Source organism: Sinohyriopsis cumingii, chromosome 8 (assembly GCF_028554795.1).
Source record: "Sinohyriopsis cumingii isolate HCF-2022 chromosome 8, ASM2855479v2, whole genome shotgun sequence".
Classification (NCBI taxonomy): domain Eukaryota; kingdom Metazoa; phylum Mollusca; class Bivalvia; order Unionida; family Unionidae; genus Sinohyriopsis; species Sinohyriopsis cumingii.
Window position 1 is genome coordinate 122,870,642 of NC_142968.1, and position 27,768 is coordinate 122,898,409.

At 34.6% G+C, this 27,768-nt stretch overlaps 1 protein-coding gene across 3 annotated transcripts; it reads left to right on the forward strand.

Annotated features, from left to right (window-relative positions):
* Positions 1–1,763: 1,763 nt before the first annotated feature.
* LOC149794554 (uncharacterized) lies at positions 1,764–20,499 on the forward strand. Of its 3 annotated transcripts, XM_089968824.1 has the most exons (8): positions 1,769–1,902; positions 3,745–3,900; positions 5,585–5,845; positions 7,500–7,574; positions 8,212–8,319; positions 14,184–14,366; positions 15,379–15,462; positions 17,309–20,499. In XM_089968824.1, the coding sequence occupies exons 2-8, from the start codon at positions 3,832–3,834 to the stop codon at positions 17,627–17,629; spliced, it is 1,101 nt and encodes a 366-aa protein (XP_089824950.1). In that variant the 5' UTR covers positions 1,769–1,902; positions 3,745–3,831; the 3' UTR covers positions 17,630–20,499. The 3 variants fall into 3 exon arrangements, with proteins under 3 accessions (XP_089824952.1, XP_089824951.1, XP_089824950.1); XM_089968826.1 differs by lacking the exon at positions 15,379–15,462 and having other exon boundaries at positions 1,764–1,902; XM_089968825.1 differs by lacking the exon at positions 7,500–7,574 and having other exon boundaries at positions 1,767–1,902.
* The last annotated feature ends 7,269 nt before the right edge of the window (positions 20,500–27,768 follow it).

Below are 27,768 nucleotides of genomic sequence, written 5' to 3' on the forward strand. Positions count from 1 at the left end.
CATCTTGGATTCTTCGTGGGAATTCGAAATTAAATCAGTAGACAAGACTACAAGTTTCTTGTTTTTGAAAAGAAGTTAAATGATCATTTATAATAAACCTATAACAATTTTTGTGCGTGTTTGTAATACAATCAATTGTAAGAATGTGTTTAACGTTTATGTAGTTATTGGGATAAATCGAAGCAGCAATTAAAATGAAACATAAATTATCAGAAACTTAAATTTCTTCAAATTTTGGCATAACATTTATCGGACCATATTCAAATTTTAGCAGATGTTTTTGTAATGATGTGCCTGTTAAGAGTGTATTAAATACGGAATAGATTACTATTTCAGTTGAACTACCTGTTTCCAAGTAATATAATAGCTTCTATTCTTCGCATTTACAAATATCTTTGTTCAGTTAGATCTTCTTTAATAAAAAATATATAAAATAAAGAGTTATAAACTTTGTTACAGAATGTGAAAAAATATTTGTATGTGTTTCCTCATCTATGATATCATCAAATGTGACAAATATTGATACGTATAACTTTCAAAGTTTTATGTAAGAAAATTATAAATGTTATTGAAAAACTTTGATACAGTTTTCGCAAGTGTTAATGCTGATCTCTCGTCATAATTATCATGATATTTATTTGTAGTTTTCAATGACGCTTTAAGTATGTCGTCATTATAAACTAATTGTCGAGGTTATCTAAACGAAACTCGATTTGAATCCAGTTAACGAGTTTTATCTCAACAATATCGAAATCAGATATGAGAATGGCTAGATTCAAAGAAGCAAATCAGTTATGAATCACCAGTAATTTGAGAAGCCTGGTCTACCTGTACATATTGGATGGGGTATAACACAGCATAGGTCAAGGAAGGTTCACGTGACCCCTTGGAAATCATCTATTTATATACTATGATATTGCACTTGCACACAGCACAAGGCTCATTGGACTTCAGTTCAACAGAAAATGTGCCAACTTACCGGTATGGCAGAACTGTAATAAATTTCCAACTGAACTACGCAGCTAACTCTCCCGGCCGTGACTGACTGACACGCACCACCACTACCCCGCCAAAAAAGTTATGTTGGCGCCCATGCACATGGACTTTGATAGATAAAGGGACGATTACCCTAAATTTGAGTACTTGCAACAATTGTATCAGAAACAATCTGATATCTCCTCGACTTCACTCTTAAACAATGGTTTCCGACGGCTGCTATCATACCAGATAAAGGTTCGCGACAATGTAGTAATATAATCATGAACAGTCATACCATATATAAGGGTCTAGCCTTATAGCCTTTCCTCGTTATTTCCATACTTAATTAAGAAATAAATGTGGGGAAAATACATTTTGGCATTCGTTTTGACGGGAAACTCCCACCCCCAATGAAACTAAAGCTGATGCCATTCCTTTTTACGTCGCCTCCGGTACAGTATGAAGTAACATTCACCAAATATATTTTATGTATGGCTGGGTAGTCAGACCATGCATTGGTTTTGCAAGTTAACAATGTACTTGAATTGATGGTTTTATAATTAAGCCTTGTTTGTCTCTTTGTCGGTTAGCGTGTCTGTGTATACGTATTTATGAAATCTCTATTAAAATGACACACCCCCATCACGTTATAATTAAGCATTTTGAGAATTCTCGAAATTAACCGAATTTCAATCATATCCCAGCAGTTAGAGAGCCGATAAGTCAAGAGATACGGTAAAATGGAGTTTTCAAATGGAAAGTGTTTGGTGTTATTTACATTTCCAATCTAATTCGATCTGTTTACTGTTATCGTTAATGGAGACAAGCGATACTATATATAGCACATTCTGGCTGATCATTTCAATCAAGTTGCGAACAAGCAGTCATAGCAGGTAAAGGATCGTTGTATGGACAGGCAGGCAGGTAAAAAACAATTTTCCATTCTCTTTTGTGAATTGTTTCATCATGAGGATGATTCATACTTTATCGAACATTGTAATGCACTCTTCAAAAGATGAGTAGATATGCCCCGGCACCAATGTCCGCACGAACCTAAAGATGCGTCCTTAGTGTGTGTGTGTGTGTGTGATTTCGGATTTTTAACGTAGCTTTAATAATGTTTAAGTCATATCGCTACGACGTCTGCAGTGTAGCAGGTTATAGTGATGCCTAGCACTGGGGCATCATGCGGCAGACATGTAGCATCATATCCCACCCAGACACATTATCCTGACACCACGCCGACCAGTCATAACACTAGCCTCTTAATGCTGAGCGCCTAGCGAAGCAGCTGTTTGTTGTTGTTGTTGTTGTTGTGGGTATAACGCCATTTTTCAGCACACGATGGCTATACATGGCGGCCAGTATTAATGGTGGAGGAAGAACCCGGGAAATCCCAGGAAAGAAGAAGCTACTGGCAAGCTTTCTCACATACCCACACTGGTTGAATCCAAGACTCGAATCCACGCAGACAGAGGCAAAATGGCAGTGATCCGTAACGGAGAGCGCTTTAGACCACTCGGCCACTCGGGGCCCCCAGCTGTTAGTACCAATTTTTAAAAATAAGTCTTTGGTATGATTCTCCTGGCGTTCGAACCCGCAAAAGCCCGCATGCGAGGCGGACGCTGTAACGACTAGGCCACCGGAGCGGTCCCTTAGGTTGCTTAGTGTAATATTAACTCAGGTACAACGTTTAAAAAGGTTGCTTAGTCTAATAGTAGTTCAGGTACAACTTTCAAATAGGTTGCTTAGTCTAATAGTAGCCCAGGTACAACTTTCAAATAGGTTGCTTAGTCTAATAGTAGCTCAGGTACAACTTTCAAATAGGTTGCTTAGTCTAATAGTAGCTCAGGTACAACTTTCAAATAAGTTGCTTAGTCTAATAGTAGCTCAGGTACAACAGCAAATAGGTTGCTTAGTCTAATAGTAGCTCATTTACAACTTTCAAATAGGTTGCTTAGTCTGATAGTAGCTCACGTACAACTTTCAAATAGGTTGCTTAGTCTAATAGTAGCTCATTTACAACTTTCAAATAGGATGGTAAGTCTGATAGTAGCTCAAGTACAACTTTCAAATAGGTTGCTTAGTCTAATAGTAGATCAGGTACAACTGCAAATATATTGCATAGTATAGTAGTAGCTAAGGTACAATAGCAAATAGGTTGCTTAGTCTAATATTAGTTCAGGTACAATAGCAAATAGGTTGCTTAGTCTAATATTAGTTCAGGTACAATAGCAAATAGGTTGCTTAATCTAATTTTAGCTCAGGTACAACAGCAAATAGGCAACTTAGAAGCGTTAGTTTAATATGTGAGCTGTTACGGATATCAAAGTCAGCATTTTTTTATTCTGATGATGTAGCATGATTAGGTTACACCATAATAGCACGGAAAGTGGTGATTTGGTGATGATGATTTCAGTTTAGGTGAATACGTATCACAGGTGAATGAGGAGGGGGAAGCCTAAACGCATAGGAAAGCGGAATCGGAATGCAGAAGTGGCCAGGGGCCGAATCCAAAGGAACATCATGCAGTAAGTGCTGCTGGGCACCCTCCAAAAAAGTCTCAGCTCGTATGTCTTTATGAACTAACCCCATAAAGACGGAAGTCGAAGTGTAATCAGATGTCACTTGGATAGATTATGGTGATGGTGCAAACACATCTGTTCATGTGATTTCACATTATAGTATGGAGTTGCTTGTAAATATATTTACAATATTTTGTACTTGCTACACAAGTCTAAAATAATACTTATCTACTTGTTACAGGTTACTCGCAAGTCCCAGCAATCCATTTGCAGTTCTTCTCCTCTGATGATTAGCCAATAGCCACTCAGATTCGGTCTGCTAACGGACATGGGTCGCAGCTGCACAATAGAAAAGTGCAATCACATCGGTTTCTTGGGAATAAATATAGTTTTCTCTGTAAGTTATATGCAATGGCTATTTTACTTTTTGCAAACACAAAACATATTACACATAGTCCATTGCAGCCCTCTACCCAAACCATGTGCCATATTATATACAATTCACATAAATGTTCCTGCTTCCAGGTGAATGAGACACTAACTTTGAGATAAAAGAACGCTAGATTCCTAATTCTCAACCTATCCAGGTGTTAAGAATTAGATATAATGTCCATATCGTGTGTGTCGCATTTAGTGCAAAGATGCCCTTTGATGTACCTTTCGGTATTTGTGCTGAGGAAGTCCGCCATTCGCATGCGAAATTGACAGGTGTCGGTTAATAACGAAAACAATAATATTCAATTACGAATATACATTATATGTCACCTCCCACCCCCACCCCCTATTGTGTTGCTGCATGCAGTTTCACTATATGAAGAAGCGTTTGGCGATTTATATTGGGTGGATCGGGAACATATATATATATATATATATATATATATATATATATATATATATATATATATATATATATATATATATATAGATAGATAGATAGATAGATAGATAGATATATAGTTATATTGTTATGTATATGTAATTTATATTTTTTGTTAGGTTGTTTTATTCAACACATGGTAAGGGTTACGTACAATTGTATTTTGTAGCTGTGTCCAAAATCAAGTTCATCCTCTAACTGACGATACTCAGTGATATTGCTTTATTCGGTAAACAAGTAATACATAGCTAATATGTTCTCTACCAGTGTGGGTTTAATATCAGGATCATTATCAATAGAAGTAAACATACATCTTAGTCTGAGTCAAGGACATTGTGTTTACCATATTCTTTACTATAATTTTAGTTACAAGCTCCTTTAGAATGGAAGTTTTCATTAATGAATAGTTTTCTTAGAAAATGCTAATCATGACCTAGGTCAAGTAAAAGGTTTTATTATCTTGCTTGCCGGGAAAAAAATATTTATTCTTGCAATAATATCTGAAGCAGAATCCAGTCTTATTGTTGTGTTCAGTATTTCATTTTGGCACGAATGTATTTATTCAAATTGTTTATTCACTGGAAATAAAAAGTTCTCATAAATACTATTTATGGACAGAGACATTACCAGGGAATTATAATAAATTATAAGAACAAGAACATATTGAACTATATCATTCTGATTCATTAAAAAACTATTGTCACATCAGCATGTCACAGACCACTACAGGCATATCAACACCTTCAGAATTGGATCTATTTCGAACACCACTGGAAGATATTCCAATGTCTATACCATTAAAATTACGATTGTATATGAAAAATGCTCAAAAATCCTCTCTTTTTAATATTAAGGCATGTGTGATAAATACAAAGATGTAGTAGAAATTTAGGAAATAAAGATGCTAGAAATATAAAATAAATATAAGTAATATTAGATATCTATAGACTACAAGTTAGATCAAATTAATATTAGCGTTTTACAAAAGTTACCGTATACAATTATATCATATTTAAATCTGAAAGAAATTAAAAAGGATTTTACTCAAGGTCACTAAGCCGCCTAAGCGGATCCAGCTATTAGTTGAAATGCTGTAATACAATTATGGACACAAGGATGTTCGGTTATCGTTATCATAGGCATATTTTTCACCACTTGCATAGAACATTACCTTGATTTCCACTCTGTATCTTTACTATTTCAGATTTTAGGAGTCGCCTTGTTGACAGCGTCATGCGTCGTACGTTATGACCGAAACATGATAGACAGGTACATGGGTTACTCGTCCTTCCAAAATGCGTTAGAAACTGCCAACGTCAGAGTCCATACTCCAAGCAGTCTGAATATTGGTGAAACTCTAGATGCTGTTTGCACTGTATTCATTGTTATTGGTGTATTGTTTCTCCTACTTGGAATCTTCGGGATCATTGTTGCTATTGTTATGCTTAAATCTCTACTAATCACCGTAAGTTTATATATGAAAAGTAAATGCGTATATGTATGTATGTATGTATGTATGTATGTATGTATGTATGTATGTATGTATGTATGTATGTAGATCGGTAGGTATGTAGGTAGGTAAGTTATGTATGTAGATAGGTATGTTATGTATGTATGACTTTATTTATTTCCTCTGCAAGAGAGGTTTGATCCAGTTGTTTCCATTATTTTATAATATAACAGAAACATTCAAGTGACATTATTGAATACACGACACATTAAATATGTAATATATTTACACATGCAGAATGATTGTCCTTAGTCCTCCGCATTAAATGTAATTTTAATTCGGAGGTGTGTGTGTGTGTGTGTGTGTGTGTGTGTGTGTTATTAGGATTCTTAACGTAGCTTTAACAGTTTTTCAGTCATATCACTACGATGTCTGCAGTGTGACAGTTTATAGTGATGTCTAGCACTGGGGCATCATGCCGCAGACATGTAGCACGATGTCCCACCTAGTCACATTATCCTGACACCAGTCCTAACATTGACCTCTTAATGCTGAGCGCCTAACGAGGCAGCTGTTGGTACCATTTTTGTAAGTCTTTGGTACGACTCGGCCCGGGTTCGAACCCACGACATACCGCTTCCGAGGCGGACGCTCTAACCACTAGGCAACCAAAGCGGTGGTAGATATATAGATGCTGATATAAGTCTGTAAGTACTTATAGGTATGAAACCGAATGAGTACATGAAGGTGTATACATATGTATAGCTGGTCAAGTCAAAGGAGCAATAGTTGGGAGGCTGGTTAAATTGGTTGACCGTTTAATTATTGTTAGGGAGTAGGGCAGTATTTTGTTGCATGGAATGTTCTATTGGTCGAAGTTGAGGTGTTTATCCTTTTTCAAATCATCTATATTGATGGACAGATCGATCAATACATACGTTAATCTACTTAGAAAAGCCACATTTGCTTGGTTTTTAAAGCACCAAGGATATCAGATTTGATATCCACCTGACATTCGTTTGGTTGTTAAAACACCAAGGATATCAGATTTGGTATCCACCTGGCATTCGCTTGGTTGTTAAAACACCAAGGATATCAGATTTGATATCCACCTGGATCAGTTCGGGTCGGCTGCCTCAGTGTATTCATGGCAATGGCACTCAGTTGCCTCTTGCAAATCATGGTATATAAACTAATATCTTTTAAGTGTCGTTGATACCAAAAAAAATTAAACAAAATACACCATTTGGGATATTGTTCTTATTTTTAATTTTTTTTACATTAAATTATATTCCAACAGTCAATGTTTTTTCAAGGAAAGTGCGCTTCCCCAATCTGTTTAGTGTATAGATGTAAATTAACAACTATAACTTGATGCCTATAGCTTGCATTTGCAAACAGAAACTAACAAACATAAACTAAGCTTGGTTATGCAGTGTGCTGGGTGTTAAAATCCGATTGCCCTGATGTATTGTATCGGTGAACCACAAGTCTTTTTTATTTCACGTCTCTCTATCCTCTTGTGGGTGAGAATCGCATCGACGAGTACAATGGAGCAGTATTACACTAGGGATAAGCTACAGGTGCCGTCGGTGGTCGGACATGTTTCATTTTTGCTTTTGGGACAAATGTTAGAAGCTATTCTCTCTCATGAACATTTTTCTTTCAGTATGCTGTTTTGCTTTTAGTGCTTGTGATACTGCAGTTAACATGCGTCATACTGGCGGTAACACTCAGAGGAAAGGTAATGATAAAGCATTACTTTATCTCAAAACTACCTATTAATTTGTTGTTCTTTTAATCCAAATCAAATGTAAGCAAAACCAAAAGAAAATAGAAAATAAACAAGCAAAAAAAAAAAAAAAAAAAACCAACAAAAAAACAATCATACAAAGCTAAATAAAAACAGAAAAGCGAACAACAACAACCAGCAGCTATCATGTCTAATCCTGGTAATTATGTTATAAAAGAAACTCCAACCACCATTCCTAAATAATGCAGATGACATTGCTGTGTGGTGGAGGAATCCAGCGTAATGCTTCAGTACACACTCATAGCCACTGAATTAACGGTAGAGGTATCAGAGAGTTTGTAGAGAAGCAATGTAATTGGTATAATTATTGCACTGTTCATATTTTGTCTTTTATCATTTAAAAATACATGTATTTATTTATCTTTTGATTTCTTTGGGTGTTTTTATTTTCCGAATAAATGGTTCTAAACTTTGCACTGGTCTCCCATGCCGGGGACGAAAGTGGTGGCATTGAGCACTTCACATACTTCATACAGGCACAATTTCATTCTATGATTTGCTGAACACTCTGTGTGAATCTTTCAGCTGGAAAATATTTGATTTCAAACGGGAGGATGTTTGATTGCAGATTGAGGATTGGATCACATATGCGTTAAAAGCCTCCATACGAAATGATTACTCAGGAATCACCGGAAGTGACTTAGATACCCTCCGATGGAATTTCATTATGCATAGTGTAAGTATGTAGGACATACCAATTTGCATTAAATAATGAAACTATATTGTGTTATGTATATCTATAATATGTATATTATTTTCATAGTAATGGTTTTGTAAATATCATTTAGTTAATGACATTCACTGCTAATAACCCATGAATGGGTTTGTACCGTGAGATGGGTCAAGTATGAAATGCGTAAATTATTTCATTCATATATTTCAAAGTTGAAATTTAATTTACTGTAGTTGTTCAGATAAACATTCAATAAAGACAAGATTTTATGGAATGATGGTCATGCGTTTCCTAAAAATTGTAACTGACCTATTTCCTGATTAGCTTGAGTAAACAACGTGCCTTTTGTTTACAAGAATGTTGTTTCGAAATGTGTCAAAGGATTCATTCAAGCCTAGTGCTAAAATTTCTCGCTGTTGTGTGCTAGACTGGTATATGAAAGGATTGTTACGCAGAATCATGTATTATTAATAGTCTTACTGGTCTTTTTATAGTTATTAAGAGGATTGTCTCATTCATTTAATTCTTATTATTCGTTGGAATTGCAGTGCTCTATGAGTCATTAACATATTATCTACATGTATAATAGTTGTAGGGAATTAATGTGAAACATTCGAACACATTCTGATTAATATCTGTATTGGAATTACCGGAAATTCATTTAAGAAATTTTGAGTTATAACATATTAGTTCTTTTGTATTTTTTGTATGCCAGTACAGTATAGATATAATTCGGAATACTTTTGGAAATTATTCGGATTACTTAGAAGTATTTGAATTGATAGAACGTTTAGGATTTTAGGAATTCGTCCACCATAGTGTAAGTTACTTTTTAATTCTGTCACTTTGTGTTTTAGAGTAATAAACTATAATTTTAATTAAACAAAATACTTTTGGTTAACGCTGCTTCTTTTTGCATATATTAAAGTCATAGAGTCGTAACAATTGTTTTATCAATAAAGCAATACTATATTGTCAAATAAAGATCTCTGAAGTTTAAAAAGGAACTCCGTTACCAAAGATTGAATAGGTGGATGAAAGATCTCTAATTTCATAATTAGATAATTACAAACTAATAACAAATATACAGATTGAAAAATATCCATATCAAGCACACACACACACACATACACACACACACACACACACACTTAAAAATACAAATACTTATACCGTTTTGTAACTGTATAGTTATATAGATATATTTATGTTCATGCTTGAAATTGGCAAGAAGTTTTTTATTTCAAAATATTGTGAATCATAACAGTCTATTCCTGGAAGCTTTGCAATATGAATCATAACAGTTTTTTTTCTAACACATATTGCATAACAATTTATTCTAATATGTATTGCATTATGATGCGTAACTAATTATTCTAATACGTATTTCAGTATGATTCATAAACCGTTTGTTCTAATATGTAATGCAATATGAATCATAAAGGTTCTAATATGTTTTTCAATATTATTCATAACAGTGTTCTAATGCATACTGCAGTATGATTCATAAAAATGTGCTAATAATATTGCAATATGATTCATGATGGTTTGTTCTAATATGTATTGCATTACAACACAAACTGTATGACATAGAGCAAAATGATATTAGAGAGTGAACAGCAAGTCCAAGTTTAATATAACTTGTTTCTTTTAAATCGCTTTATGTGAAAGATACTTTTGTAATCTATATGGTGGTAGACGGAGCTACGGGACTTGACACCAGTCAATTCGGTTTGTATAGCCTGCTAAGATAGGTTGATGACAACGAACGTGAAAGCCAAGTTTGTTTTCCCACACACTAAAATCACCGCTGCAGTGCATTTCAGATAAATGCGAAGGTTATCGGCTAATAGTCTGTCTTTTCTAGAAAAGTTCAGTAACACATTGTGTTTGCTGAGAGATGTCGCTTTTTGATTCAGCATCAACTTTGGAAACAACTTCGCTTTTGGACATTTTGCATCTTGGCTATGCATCAAGTTGGATACACAGTTTAATTACTTTTCGGCAGACACACCTTTCAGAAAACTTTGCGGTATGTAGAACTACAGGCAGTCCATAGGACTTAACAGGTTTACGCGAAACAGATGAAAACTGAACTAGCGCTATACTATCTCTATAAGTAAGCAATACACATGTTCATTGGCATTGACAAGCGGTACACGTGTAGTGGACGGATCAATATCATAACTTACTGATATACCGGGAGAGAGAGAGAGAGAGATAGAGAGAGGAGAAAGTTAATAATTCTGAATTGTTAATTCTGAATTGTTACGGATATATGTATTTTATTTTAATTGTGAATTGTCATTTTAGTTATTGTTGATTATTTTTTTATATTTTTTTTTTAAATTCTGAATTGTTACGGATATTTGTATTTTATTTTAATTGAGTATAAAGTTTTTTTTAAGTCATTTGGGTTTATGACATATATGGTTTAATTCCTTCAGTTCATTTGTTGGCTTATGTTATAGTAAAACTACATGTAAAATACGTGTATAACTGTATTCATAAATTAAGGCCGATTGCAAAGTCATATCAACAACTATTTAAGTCGAAATAGGCCACTCATAATTTGTATAAAGGTCATTAAAAAACATCGTGATACCAGTAGCGCATTTGTCCTGTTGAGATATCATGCACGCACTAGTGGTTGATTGGCTCTACATTTTGAGAAGACCAGAATATGACTGTTAAGTTTTTCACAATTGAATAATCTTTTTTAATGATTCAGATTTTGTTGATTTGGTGAGCACATTGAGACTATATAAGAGAATTAACACCCCACATCATTGCTCTTCATTTGAAGCTTTGTGACGATAATCCGATTTGTCCGTGGATGAGAATAGTTGTTTATGAAGATTGTTTCAACTACGATAATTTCAATTCCTTGTAGTGGAGACATAATAATAAAAAACGGTTGTAGCTTAACTCTACCAGTTAAGACAATCTAATTGCTTCATATTATTTGCCAAAACATTTGCAACATGCATAAAATAAGTAAAGATATAAAAGATAAGATATACAATTTCTGAGAATTATTTGTTTTAATTAGCAATTAGCCATGTGCCAATATTACGTAAGTCAGATTTAGAACTAAAACTTACCATGGAAATTAACCCGAGGACCAAATTTGTGGTTTTCTGAGGGAGCAAGTCTGGTGGAGTAGATATTGACAAAAAATAAATTATTATTATTATTATTATTATTATTATTATTATTCGAAAATATTTTAATTTTTCTTGTTTATAGATATAACTTTGTATTCTTTGTCAGATTTAAATGGCATATATGTTCGCGTAATGTGTGGCTTAAGGTTAAATTTAGATATTTATATTTTAAGGTTTGTGTGTATGAACTTTGAAAAACTTTATCATTATCTAATTGTTAAATTAATTTATAAAAAAATAGGTTACCATACTATACGTGACTTATACATCATATCCCCCTGATGCGTGAATGGCTTATCGCAAAAGAGTTTGCAGAATACGAGCTGTGTGAAAGGGTTTAACATAGATCATGAATTCCGGTTGAGAAAAAAAAAACAGCCAGTCAACAAAGTAACAGTGGATAAACAACAGAGTAATGAACAGTGCAAGAATTATAATGTTAACTTTAAAGTGTATTAGAGCAATCTCGGCTTTCAGGGTCCATGACAACAATATCGGCGTTTCTAAATTACATTTGCTGCTGCTTATAATTTTAATCTCAAAGAAAATGTTATTTGTGTTTCTTTAGCATTCGTTTTTGCCGAAAATATCTCAATAAACCCAGAATGAAAAACCTCCCAACATGAACTTTAAATGCAATTTAACATCTCCTATTTTGTTTTCAATAATCCGTCACAAAGTACTACGTTGCTTCATTATACCCTCTCTCTTAGCAGTTGAGGATATAAAAAAAAAATAAAGAAAAAAGACAGGATAAACAATTAAAGGAAAGCAAAAAAAACCCCAATGATTGCCACCTTATATAAGATCAAAATAATTAATCGGCGCTAATGACAGCCCATGACCCAAAGTAATTTGCTCAATTACGAAATTTATAAGGCGACTGGCCCGAAATAAATCTTGTACAGAAACATAGTAACTGCAGAAGCTGGCCATTGTAGATTGGTTTTATTGCAGTTGCTCTTGCAAAAGTCGTTAGTTTCATGAAGCATGTATAAATTGAGTATAAGATTGCAGTAAAAGGAAACACCTTCCAGACAGATTGAGCAGGAAATTGTACTCCATCACTCGTTCTTGCATGTCTCCATCAGCGATCTATAATTGGTCAACTTTCTTTCACTAAGTTCATCACACCTCTCCTCCATCATCACACCTCTCCTACATCATCACACATCTCTTCCATCATCACACCTCTCCTCCATCATCACACCTCTCCTTCAGTGGTACAGTCAGTTCAATGGCCCCCAACCTCTTCCTTGACTATGACCTAATAACTGCTTCTGGGCATAGACATAGTGTTATGTAGTAGTTGAAATAACTGTTCAAAGTCTCAAAATATTTTCATAACAGATACCCGCGCAATATACTAAAAAAAAGTCCATTCTCAAATTAAAGCCAACCGTCCTGTCCGGAAGTATTAAGTAAAGTATCCAATGTTTCCCCGCTGTCTCCTCCACATCCCCAAACACTCTCACATACACAAGCGTTCGCCATTGTAGGACACACGGTACTAATTATATGGAAAAGTGGAAACCAGCCTGGAAATGGCTGAAAATTGAGTATATCTGGGTTTGGCTGACCAGGATTGGTTAATAATGCAAGTTATGTTTTAGGAAAAAGAATCTTTTGAGAGTTTATCCTAGTTGTAAGTGAAAAAAAATAAAGATATTGTTTAATTGATGGAATTTCAGTCCTTTAACAGTCTTGAGTTTGGAACACTCATTACCAAATTTATCAATTGACTCTTTGGTGCGGAATTGAAAGCAGGTCCAGAAAATGCCGCGGCTCATATTCTTTCTTCAGCACAGAAGCTGACATCCAGGTTTCATCTATACTGATAAATATAGGTTTGATCATGAGCACTCAGAAATTTTAACGTAATGAATTTTTAATATCATGGTGTTTGCATAGGTTTATTTAGGGAACTGAATTAGTACCGTGAGTCATGTAGTCCCGTAGACTGGAACCATGCTCAGTTTATAAAGCAAATGGTCACGTATAGCTGCCAAAAGCTGCTGGTATTGTTCTACCTTTTCCTTAAAAATAAATGTGCGAAGAGACCCTTCCTCTAATCATATGGGAGCATAATATTGGAATTAATATTAGGCGACTGGCAGTTTTAAATCCAAGTGTCCGCGACTTCACAAACCTCAGTGAGACACTGAACGAAATTCACATCCATTTTCTGCTTGAAAAAATGTCCGCTATATGGAGTGCATTGAATCGTTTTCCTTAGAATGTTCAGTTGGATGGGACTTTTCCAGTTTGGTACAATGTAATGTCCAATATAGCGTCCATGTGTACAATATAATGTACAATATAATGTCCATATGTACAATATAATGTACAATATAATGCCCATATGTACAATATAATGTACAATATAATGCCCATATGTACAATATAATGTACAATATAATGTCCATATGTACAATATAATGTACAAAATAATGTCTATATGTAAAATATTGTCCTTATGTACAATATAATGCACAATATAATGTCCATATGTACAATATAATATCCATATGTACAATATAATGTACAAAATAATGTCCATATGTACAATATAATGTACAATATAATATCCATATGTACAATATAATGTACAATACAATGTCCATATGTACAATATAATGTACAAAATAATGTCCATATGTACAAACTAACACAACTTTTAATCATTTGCTCATCTTTCAGTTTCAGTGTTGTGGTGTAGACAGATATACGGATTTTCGTACACTGCCAGCAAGGAGGTGGAATATCGAAATAGAGATTGACAGCATTGCTACTGGGAAACAAATTCCGTTTGCCTGTTGCAAAGTTAAAGATGATCTTACTTGTGTTCTCAGACCAAATAGCACAACAGCTTTCATTGAAAAGGTATGAGCTGTATCTATTGGAAGAAACTTTAATCTTTATTTTAAGTCTACAACTACAAGAAGGACCTAATTGTCTCCTCTATTCTGCATAGATTCACTATAAATATCATCGTTGTAGACCTCGACATTAATGTTTACCATTAGCGTGACTATTGAACTAAGGATATCATTGTTATTTTCCAGCTTTTCAAGAAGAATTATTAAGAATTATTTGATACAATACGTCCACCAAAACACACACACACACACACAAATAAATATATATATATATATATATATATATATATATATATATATATATATATATATATATATATATATATATATATATATATATATATATATATATATATATATATGTACTAATATCTACACAAGCAATTCTATTGTTAATCATTTTATCGTCTTTATTATTGTTATTATTATTATTACTATTATTATTATTATTATTATCCCGACACAAAATTACCTTAACATCTTTCCTTCAAAACATCTTTACATAAATCTACCGGGATATACTTTCTGGCATCGACCTCTCGCCACGTTTTTGTCTGGTCCTTTGGTCTCGACTTAGAATTAGGTCAAACATACAGCCTGGCTCCTTGACGTCAGAACCCGATCATCTATTATTTCTGCAGAACTTTGTATTACTATAGCTCTTTCTGTAAATTGCCCCTTGTGATTCTACCATTCAGATGTCCAAAATGTTTCGTAGATTATGTTTTTTTTTTTTTACTTTTGGGAAACCGTTTTGAATTCGCGCCAGTCTCTCTCTCTCTCTCTCTCTCTCTCTCTCTCTCTCTCTCTCTCTCTGTGTTATGTATATATATATATATATATATATATATATATATATATATATATATATATATATATATATATATATATATATATATACACGCAGATGGAGATAGAGTCACTGCACTGCAACATGGCCTGTCTCTAAAACAATTGACCATTAACATTCTGTTTCTTGATGCTAGTTAGATAACTTTTACCTACTTTGTTTCAAGGGTTGTTACCAAGTGATGAGGAATTGGGTCATAAACAATGCCAGTGTTTTGGCCGGTGCTGGGGCCATTATTTTGGCAATAGAGGTAATGTACCATTGCGTCAGCTATCCCTACTACTACTACTGCCACGATTTCTACTACTACTACCATAAATGCGACTGCTACTAATACTTCTTGTCTACGTGTACAAGCGGTTTTCTTAAAACGTAAATATAATTCATTCTTTTCACTGGGTTGTGCTAGTTGAGTGGGCATTTGATTTACCTCGGCATTATGGCTGTGCTAGAATCGTGGACATTTGATTCAGACCTTTATTTAAAATTGTTTATATTTTAAGAAGTATTTGACTCTCATTCGATTTTGACATAATCTCGTTTATTATATGTTTCATTTGCTTGAATTTCTTTGGAAGTTCGGAAAATATTTTCTACAGTCACTCTCGGCAGGGTTGTAGGGTAACCTGTTCGGCAATGCAAATATAAGTGTATTTCTATAAACATAATGTAACACTCAAGGCCACTGACAGCACCCCAAAAAGGCGAGACAAACAACATTAAACACTTACGTGGGGGATGGGGTGACTTGATTTCGATGTTTTCCCAATTTCCAAGGACCTCAAGACATTAATTGCTGTCAACCGAAGTGTGCTTAAAGGCAATAAGGCCAGAAATAACTTTCCTCTAATCAACTAATGATGGCACATCCATGAGACTCTAACTTCACACTCGCATGGTTTATCTTGCTTCACATTCGTTTGACTTATCTCAAGGCTTATCTAAACTGTAGATCGGTATTTCATTGCCTGTAGTACTAAACCAAAAGCGTCTAATACACATAATTATTCCTATCTCACATGACCAAACACTTATACGTTAGAATATTTAAATAACAATTCCTTATACTAAGAAATAAGAGAGGTTTAGTTTTGCGAAACTAATTCATGCTGCTAAAAAGTGTCGAGAATACTGTACGTTATGATGCGTAGCACATATCAAATCGTTAGTACACTACGATATCAGTTTTGCTTTGTAATACAAGTATTAGTCAATATAACCATGATATGTGTGCGCTGACGGTTTTGTTTTACGTGTTTTGACCATTGATAAACGGTGACTGTTAGGAAACAGGTTTTAGCTCCCTTTACATTTACCTGATATGATGGAAGCATCATGGTATGGTAAATATTCGTCCCCTTTACATTTACCTGATATGATGGAAGCACCCTGGTATGGTAAATATTCGTCCCCTTTACATTTACCTGATATGATGGAAGCACCATGGTATGGCGAATATTCGTCCCCTTTACATTTACCTGATATGATGGAAGCACCATGGTATGGTAAATATTCGTCCCCTTTACATTTACCTGATATAATGGAAGCACCATGGTATGGCGAATATTCGTCCCCTTTACATTTACCTGATATGATGGAAGCACCATGGTATGGCGAATATTCGTCCCCTTTACATTTACCTGATATGATGGAAGCACCATGGTATGGTAAATATTCGTCCCCTTTACATTTACCTGATATGATGGAAGCACCATGGTATGGCGAATATTCGTCCCCTTTACATTTACCTGATATGATGGAAGCACCATGGTATGGCGAATATTCGTCCGCTTTACATTTACCTGATATGATGGAAGCACCATGGTATTGCGAATATTCGTCTCCTTTACATTTACCTGATATGATGGAAGCACCATGGTGTGGCGAATATTCGACCTTTCTACATTTACCTGATATGATTTAAGCACCATGGTATGGCGAATATTCGTCCATCTGAAACTTGATTTTATAAGAAACGATTTTTCCCATATCATTCCAAAGTCAAGAACAGAACTGTTGTTTTCAACGCTGGTTCGATATTTGCTTAAATGTCATATATAATTTTTTTTTAAACTTCATTATATTTCGTTTTTTAGTTAGTTCTGGTTGTGCTTGCATTCAGAATATGTTGCACGTTACGAAAGGATACCCATGGTAAGATTGATGATGGTATTCCAATGCAGCCTTACAAGCCGCCGCAACCGAATCCTGTGCCATGCAGTCTGGGTTTGTTTCATCCTAGTGGTGCCATTGAGAACCCTGTCCACATGACGCCCATGTGGTATGATAACTCGACTCAAATATATCCACTACGTCAACCAAGAGAACTATTTAACCATTATAACCAACCTCAAAGTACCTACGATATATTTTCCCACGAGCTGGACAAATTTAGGGGTTCGAGGAGTCAGAACTAATCTTAGAAGGAAGTGTCCCAAAGAGAACCATCAAGGAAGTCGTTTACGTGACGACGACATTGCAAGTCCCATATAGAGTATCCTGGGCAAAGTTTTAAAAATGAATATCAAAAGCACATAGATGCCGTTGCACGAGACAATTTGAAGTACATCCTTTAGAATACTGCTGATGAAAGCGATTCCAAAACGATAAAATAATATGGATTCTCTGTGACATGCGAACCATTGTACTGTACAATATATATGTATCGTTTACGTCACTTAATAAGTCCCACATATTAATTTTGCTTTAACAAAATAAAGTAGAACATCGTTCGTGTTTTCTCCCCCACGGAAAGCATTCAATTTTGCAACAATATATCAAGGCATACAATGGCCGTTCCAAAGATTATGTAGGTGCACGTGATACAATTTAGCTTGTAAGTGATTATATACTATTTTGTTCATTTTGCGTTTGTTCAATAATTACAACCGACATAAGACGAATATAATTAACATGTATTCAGTTTTGTCTTATTACTATCTTTAGCCATTTCCACACTAGTTTATCTATCTGCTTTGAGGTATGTTATATATTAATTTGGAGTTTGGGAGAAATACCCTCCTAATTGGTTTAAGTTAATTTTCAACTAGATTTGTTTTCTTTTCAAAGCGATAAATTCATGAATGTTGGTGATTCGTCGCATTTTTATTCTCTAACATCATGGACTTACTGTTTAGCGTGCAAAAATGTGGGTGAGAGTTTTAACATTTATCACAATATGCCAGGTTCGGCAACACGATATCTCCAGTGCCTAAATTGTTACAAAAACTTATAGTTTCATACGATCTTCGGCAATACTTTCGATATTAAATGAACTGCTACTTTTTCAAGATGTTATATCGCAGAAATGTTGATCGATGTACAAAAAGATACATGACCTTGACCTTGTTTAATTATTGCATCTTACCAAATCGATGTGAGATGACTACCGGTGTAGTTTGTGACATTTTTGAAGATCATATAGAATATTAGCTTAAATGCTAGATATATTATCCTCTTAAAAGTAATGCTTTTATTATTATTATTATTATTATTATTGTTATTGTTATTATTATTGTCTCTTCACCATGTTGAAGTATTGACGTGCCGTTAAGGACCAACCAACCAGCATCATATGGCTTGCTTAAAACAGGCAATCAACAAGTAGGAGTTATCTCCCTCGTTTACATTTTCACCTATTTGCATTTGCAAGCAGATCTAAGATATTTAATGCATCACGAATACATATATTCACAGGAATGCATTCAGTTAGCAGTTACATGCTGGTAGTGTAAAACTTGCACACAAAGAAAAAACACTTTTCCGGATATATTTTGATATTGACATGTTTGCTATGAAATGTCATACAAAGTTACCATACTGGCTACTAATTTGGAAGCGTTATTAGATGACCTGATTTGTTTATTCTCTATGCCTTAAATTCTTTGAATTTAATTAGTGAAGTATTCACGAAATGATGAACAATGGAGGCAACATCTACTTTATGCTATTCCTTCCACTTCAGTACGAGTTCTCCAAAAACGGGTTTTGTCACTAGTTTTATGACAGGGTTTAATTCAGTCAGGAGAAAAAGCAAACGAATTAACAACAATATTTATGCCAAATATTAAATTCAGTTTTCAAATATGAGCGCAAAATAAGTAGGTACTATAATGCAATTTTGGACATTTGTATCTGTCATTTGACCAAATTCTTTAGAACAATCAGATGATACTTTCAGCTAGGTCTACTCGCTTCCTTTATATATGGAACTGTTTTGCAAAATGCTTTACGAACGATGCCAAGGGTCCTCATAGGCAGTGCACGTGTGTTTTCGTAACTGGAGTCTTTCAACAAATTATAAATTACGACAGCATTAGCAAAGTCAAAAATGAATAAAAAGACAGCACTGAAGACCACTGAAGAGACTTCATTTACTTCACAGAAACCTATCTTGCTTATCAGTGAGTCGACGAAATTTCTTAATTAGCAATATGTTAAAAGTTTATTAATTATTTAATCAAGATTTTTATTTCGGCGAATGTTTCATGTATTTTGGCACCCTACATGAGAAATTTACACATATTGAATATTTGAATGTGCAATATATATGTATAAATAGTATAATACCCCTTTTAATCGTTTGTTTTCCCCTGGGAATATATCAGCATTTACCACATTTCTTATCCCGTATCATCTTACTTCAAACATCTGAACATTGTCTTTGATGTAGTCACATAAATACCTCCGCAGTCCCGACTGGAAAGAAAATCCTCTATATGTTTAAATATAAGAAAAGTAAACATTTTCATTGGATTGAAACACATTTATTATGCAAAGTAAGATGCATCGGTTTCACAATGTTAATAACAAAGTTACAAGATTATATGTCACCATAATTCACTATTGTGACGTAATAGTTCGAGACGATTCCTTTCTGTGACCTTCCATTACCTTTCCAGAACAACTTTTACCGTTCTGACTAAAGCAGTCCTGCCATGCTTATTAGCATACGCTTTACCAGTTCACCTTTTTTAAAGCATATATTTACTCATGATTAAATCTGGTCGAACTTCAAATATTGGGTTGAATGTCCTTCAGACTGAGTTGGGTCAATGATACCACTAAATTTAACATTTCCATCGGGTTATCAGTGCTGGATATTCAAAGGATGTAAGATTATCCACACAGCCATTCTATGTTTTCATAATCAATTGATAAAATAAAGCTGGTATATTTTTTATGGTGTATTTTTTTCATTCAGTTTCGGTATGTACATGATCATTCATTTCAATCTGTCTCTTGATAAATCTGTATGTAAAGAGAAAATTGTTGTTTTAAGTCAAGAATCGAGGTTGATAATAAAGATAAATTAAATATAGGAAATATGGTGTTCTGGTATTCGATCTAAATCTGTTGAACCCAAGATTTCATTAGAATAAGATAAAGAACGATTGAACGAAAATACGAGCGCAAAGAAATAATTAATTATGCATTTGAAATATTCATTTATTTGTTGTAAACTTATAGCAGTTGTGAAAATGTAACTAAGTCAAAGAGATTTAACAAAAGTAAAATCTAATTATGCACACAAATACAAGACACAAAAATATATTACAAGTAATATAAACCTTGATATTCTTTTTAATCTCTCATTAATCTCTACATGATCACACTTACCAAACACTCTGGTTTATTAATTCTTACAGCATCAGCGTGTGTCACTGTCTTTCATCTGAGTCTGTCCATCACAGAGAGGACTTATAATTCTTTTAAAAAAAGCCATGAATGTGTCTTTATGGGTGCTCTTGATTGTGATTAAGACACTATTATGTGAGAGCTAACATACATTTGTCAATCATAGTACAGTGACCCACTCCGAGAGCCACCCCCGAGACCCACTCCGAGACCCACCCCCGAGACCCACCCCCGAGAGCCACCCCCGAGACTTAGTAGAATAGATCACTTTGTTTCTGGTAAAGCTATCTATCCGTACACTTACATTATACAGTTGCAAAGATGCTGAAAGCTGATATAACCTTTTGCCAGTTTTTTGTTTCGCTAGTTAACGTATCTGAAATAATGAGCCATCGCCATATATCCCTTTTGCCTTAATATCTTCTGGGCTAATTCAAAATTTGAAGCTAATTCAAATTTCAAAGCTAAAGTCAGAGGGTACCTTCTAATATTACAAGCCGGATATAAACAGTTTCCTGAAATATTGGTCATCTTAAAGGTATATACAATTTTGCATGTATTATACTGATGGCATAAACAGGTACGAAGTGAGGAACTGACTCGAAATGACTGCTTGCTATATACATTATTTGGTGCTCACTAAACAAAGCTTGCGCATGTGAGTGTCTGTGTGTCTCTGTCCTTGTATGTGTCGGTTAACCTTTGCACTGTCTCATTGCGAAATCCCTGTCGCGTCTCATTGTGACAACCCTTGTGTTAACAAGTTTTAATTTATTTACAAACAACGAATTAGAGAATATGTTCCATTTACCTTTGACCAAACAGCTATCTTACTTCTCCGATATAACTCAAAAGATAATGGCGCCAGTGTTTAGTTCTCGAGAATGGAAATTGACCAATATGGCATAATTAATAGGAACTTGGTAGAAACTGAGACGATTTGAATTATTATTCCAAATGCAAGTTACTGAAATTTCTCTCGTAAAAAGTAATAACGTAGTCTATAAATGTCTTCTGGCGTCATTTCTTTCGTGTGACAAGGAATTAATCAAGCTGCAAAGTCTTGAATATACTGGTGGCCTTCTACAAGCGTAGCAATGTCTAACGAGACACAAATCATAAAAGTTTGTCATTCTCTGTATCCTAACTTCTCCGATATAACTCAAAAGATATGTGATACCTTATTGAAATAGAAAAAATGGTACTGGTACTGCTGAAAGTTTTAACTGTAAATGCGAATACCCCTAAGAATCCATGCGTTTTGTGTGGAGCTGTATTTTCTATACCTAGTCAGATACTTTGTCTTTTATTATATGTTTATCTAAGGGCCCAAGCCTTAGGACATGATATTTTCATAGTTTTAACCGATTTTAATATCAAGCTTGCACCAGGTGTCTGTGATTATTTGGACAAGTGTGTTGTGTTGAGTATAATGAATACAAGGACTAGTAACTCTTGCAACTTACTCATCCCAGGGACAAGTGTTTAGAAATATTATCCTGAGCCCTGGTTATCCTACATTTGTCCTTAACCGAGTGTTCAAAATAGTGGTGCCACCTAGCCATCTTACCGCAACTGCATGATATGAATATTTGTATGAATGGTATTTAAGAAATCGCATTCGTCAAACCATCTAAATATAATTGATCATGTCAGAAGGTATACATGTGTGTGTGTGTGTGTGTGTGTGTGTGTGTGTGTGTGTAGTATAATACTAACCTTAAGAGATAAACCAATATAATGAATAGATAGATTCCAAAAGTAAAAACGTGAACAGAAGGATCGATGGCATTAGTGCTAAATAAATAGATAGATGAACTGGAGGTGTAATATCAATTTAATATTTCACGATGACATTTAAAATAAAAAATTAATTTCAGTTATTATTTATCCAACTCCTCCTCGTTGTTGTTGTTGTAATAGTTAACATTATTTCGCACTGTTTGGAGAAAATGAAAAGAGGAGGCGATGTTGATGTGAACTCAATAATTTATGGGACAAGCTAATAAATGTTAAACTATGTTCACTGTATAAAGAGTAAGATAATTTTTACCTAGAAGTACCACTCCCTTCAATGGAAAACGGAGCTGGAGAGTTGAAGAGGCACATCATAAGATTCGATTGAATTCAGCGTTTATTTTGTGTGAATCCAGCATTACCGTTGAAAAACTGCACAGTTGATAATAAGCATTATTATGCATCTGGCGTTGTCCATGAGTCAAGACGCTCTGCCTTTCCTTAACATCTTTGTGTAGCTCAGAATTCATATACATAGTGACACATGACTAATTTCATCAGCTAAGAGAGCAAAATCTGTAGCTTGGCAACATTGAGAACAGGAAAGTAAAATAAAACTTGATAATGTTTATGAATATATATATATATATATATATATATATATATATATATATATATATATATATATATATATATATATATATATATATATATATATTACAGTTCAAGATTTAAGTCTTATGCTTGAAAGAGGGAGGTGCTTTATGAGCATTGATTCTGTTTTTTATCTGAAATTAGTTATATAAAGGCGTCTTTGACGTAGAATATGTACATACTTTTGGGTTAAGTCAACACAGTGAAAGGTTGATGTACATGTATATTGCTGATAGATATTTTAAAACAATTTAGGCCGAATTTTTTTGAAATCACTTTTTAAATTAACACCCGAATTTCGTTATATATGCAAAGACATATAGCGTTATAATGAGTTATGTATATGCAGGAATGCAAACCCATTCAGCTTCATTATGCCATAATTGTTACATAATTTCATAAATATGCCACATCCTTTTCTAATTGGAAAAGTGGGAAATTGCTTCGTTTTTCTAAAAACAGACAGCTGGGTTACTCCAATGTCTTTTCATATAAAACATAAGAAACTTTAAACTAAACTATGAAGAAAATCAGATGAAATGACATTTAAATAAATACAATTAAAATAAAGTTGCGAGAACGATGTATCTCCTTAGAAAATCGAAACTACTCAGTGTAAACCTGTCATCTCGCAAATTGACAGCGAGATAAAAACCTTCAGAAGAATATTCATCACGGTCAACATCTTAACGCATATTGATCACTTGTTCTCAAAAACTTAAACGTGCCACACTTTTAAGTACGCAGACAACTGATAAAGCAATTTTACTACTAATTAGAGTAATGGCCTATGATTTGAAAGTAATGTTGCCAAATATAATTAAAATTGAAACTACTGGCCATTATACCAATTTCTAAATTAAAATCTCGAATAAAATTTAATTATGTCACTGTTTATTGTATCAGTCATGATAGTATTGGTACTTTTGGTTGTTGATATTATATCTGGCAAATTTCTTCCCACGCAAACGCCATCTTCAACTCATCTTCCTGCCATGGAAGCAATCATATCGGGAAGCTTCTTTGCGAAAGCATCATTCTCCTTTGGTATCGAGTGACTGCAGCGAATCAACATTTGAATATCAATAACATGAGAAATCCTTCAGGATATTACTTTAATGCTCCACATTAACTCGAAACGATTTCTTCCGTTTTCAGCAATCACTTTGGCAAAGTACTGGATACTTATCTCTGAAGTGTACCAAACGATAACCATCCATTTTCTCATCGTGTCAGAGTTAATATTTCCAACATCAAAATTGTCTCCACGACTTTATCTACCATTCAGTTTGCAAAACTTGGCGGAAAACAGTTCTAATTCCTACAAGAGACTTCATCAGCCAGGAAAAATTCTTCAAATGGTTTCGCTACACTATCGAAATGAACGAAGGACTGAAGTTTTCTATGTACACCCTGTTCTCGGTCAGTACAATGTAGTGGGAAACATGATGCAACGTTGCTGAGGGTCTGTCCTTTTTAAATGGATTCGTCCACGGCTGCTTACAATGAAAGAGAAAATGTGTCTCATTGTCACTGGGAATATATGCATTCTTCTTGTAATCATGAACTTAACTTCTACTTTGATTGAGTCAACATTATTTTAAAAGCAGATCTTAGCCAAAATATTGTAGTATGAAGGACAACTCACGTGAATCTATATGTTGACAACACTAATTAGAACTTTAAACCCCTTACCAACACCATCCCCGTTAAACCCATTAAGCACATTCAAAGAACATTCAAGAGGCTCCCTCGTGCTATACATATGGGCGTCAACATATAGCGGATCTCAAATGGGAAACGATCTAATATTAAAGTTATGAAACGAGTTGAATAATGTCCAGCTTTTGCAAGCCTTGGCGAGCAAAAGCTGGACATCATTTAACGAGTTTCATGAATTTAATATTAAATCATTACCTATTTGAGATTATTTTTATGGCATAGTTTTTATTCCAGCATAAATTATTTGGATAGAAAGAAGAATGAATAATTTCGTTCAGTCTGAAAGACGCTATACCTTTCATTTGTTAAGCGTAAACAATAGTCCGATACAAAGTTGAAATATTAAAGGCAGATTATACATTTTTGCAAACTATAAAGCAAAGAACAAGCTTCAATCCAAACAAACAGAACACGATACCGTGCACAGTACCAGTTTGAATTGGCCTACGCAACACAGTGCCAGTGTTTACCTTGAAATTCTACAACACAACTAAACATTACGATGTGGTGATATTTTTTTTGCATAAAGAAGATTACTGCATGCAAAAATACACATATTTACTGCAACGTATTTGCGATTGAATATTTGCAGCATTTGATTTGGAACATTAGACTCTTCAGAAGATGCAAACAAATTTCATTTTGAGTCAGAATTGCATCACGTATTTACCGCGTAAAAATGCAGTGCTTGGATAAACTTCTGTCAGTTTGGAGACCGGTTTATGTCCACGTTCTTCTATTAACATAGGTGAGTTTATTTACTTATGTTAGTTTACATTTAAACTACGCTTGTATATAGGGTGGATTCCATGCTTCATGTTTACCGCCTCCTTCCAACACCAAGTTACACATTCAGCATGACATGAGCAATACCATTAGTTTTACTCGATGTTGTTGTACTTGTCTTGGAGTTTTAGGCATTTTTCATGTTATGTTATACATGACATAACAAGCCCCTGCAGTAGTAAATTTGCCATATTCATACAGACCAGATCATGTTTTCTCCAATTCCTTTCGTTAATCGAATCGAACAATGGCAGCGAAAATGTTCGTTGACAGAAAAACATTCCAGGAGGCGTAGTTAAAATAAAGTTTCCCCACGATCGCAGCCAATGAGTACAGAGAATACTGCACAATAATTTCATGGGATTATTTGGCCAAATCAGAATCAAATAAAGTGATATGCTCACATGTTAAAATATGAAAAATATGAAACTGAACATGCTATAGGCAAAGTTGTACTGACTATGTGATAAAATTATGATATGAACCCCAAAAGGCTCATACAACTAGTAGCGTTCCCAGACTTCTCGGATAACCCGGGCGATAGCCCCTTTTTCGACACTTATAACAAGTCATTGGAAAATCAAAGCATGAGACAACATCGATGTTATTGCCAGTCTCAGAATCAAATTGTTCTCTTTCAGACTCCCGAAAGGACGGGTTAAAAACTGAGCTAAAGGAATCAAAAGGGCATTGTCAATAGGTGTGAAACACTATCCTATCAAGTAACCACACTGTATATAGTGCAAGCTAAACAAAATCGGTCGATCTCGATATAATGATAAGTGATAAGTGCAATAGAATGATGTCTCCACTTTGGCCAATGGATATAGTGGCATTCCGGCTACCAAGGATGACAACCTGCATGCTGAACTAAGGTTTATTTAGTCACGTTTGTGCACTATGGACTAAGCCTGGCAAACAATGAAATTACAGACATATGCAGTCAGCTGATAGCCAATGCGATCAATGAAGTGCCTAATTTGGGCAGGCGAAGGTTGCGTTGTTGTTGTTGTTGTTGTATGGTTTGACGCCATTTTTCAGCACACGATAGGCTATACATGGCGGCCAGTATTAATGGTGGAGGAAGAACCCAGAAAAGTCCGGAAAGAATCACCGACCCACGAGAAGCTACTGGCAAGCTTTCTCACATATCCACATTAGCCGAATCCGAGACTCGAACCCACGCAGACAGAGGTGAGATGGCAGTGATGCGTAACGGAGAGCGCTTTAGACCACTCGGCCATTCGGGGCCCCCCGCGAAGGTTGCGTAAAAAAGTAGTACATTTAAACAAGATGAGTAGGTTGGCTATCACTTGTGTTGCCTAAACTGCTTTTACTGCTACTGTTAATATTGGCATATTTATAATTTTATCACTTGACACACCTGTCACGTGACATATTGATGGACATTTATCGGATATATCATGTATGAGGAAGCAGAAGGAAATCAGATGTCATCATCATCATCACCAACATCATCATCATCGCTCTTTTGAATACCAGGGCCCAGCAATGTGGAACGAATTGCCTACTGAACTTAGACACAAAGAGACAGTGATCTCATTCAAGAGCGCTCTTAAAACTCACCTATTTCGATTGCAAGAACAGACTTAAAGACCTAATAATGTTTCCTTACCTTAAATATTTCAGCATGTTTTCTGTTTTCTAATTTCATGGAGTTTGTTATTGTAATAATATCATTTTATATGTTGTTTTTTTAATTTATAGGTGTTGTTCAATGTTGTAAAGCACTTAGAGCTTCTGAAGGTTAGGCGCTATACAAAGTGTTCATTATTATTATTATTCTTATTCTTATTATTATTATCATCATCTTTGTAATCGTCATCATCACCATTTAAATCACGATCCAGGCCCTTATTCCAAAATATATTAAGGTGTAAATTTGAGAGACGTCCGTTAATAAGTGCATTTTTTTCTTCAGTTGGCACTGAGAGTTTTTTCCACGTAATAACATTGTCGTCTCAAACATGTCACATTTTTTAAATCTAAATTATTCGCG

Excerpts from the sequence above, each read along its gene's own strand:
- LOC149794554 (XM_089968824.1), top strand. The coding sequence starts at position 3,832 with ATGGGTCGCAGCTGCACAATAGAAAAGTGCAATCACATCGGTTTCTTG. Across the intron at positions 5,846-7,499 it reads TTAAATCTCTACTAATCACC|TATGCTGTTTTGCTTTTAGT; the intron begins GTAAGTTTATAT and ends TTTTTCTTTCAG. Across the intron at positions 14,367-15,378 it reads CAACAGCTTTCATTGAAAAG|GGTTGTTACCAAGTGATGAG; the intron begins GTATGAGCTGTA and ends CTTTGTTTCAAG.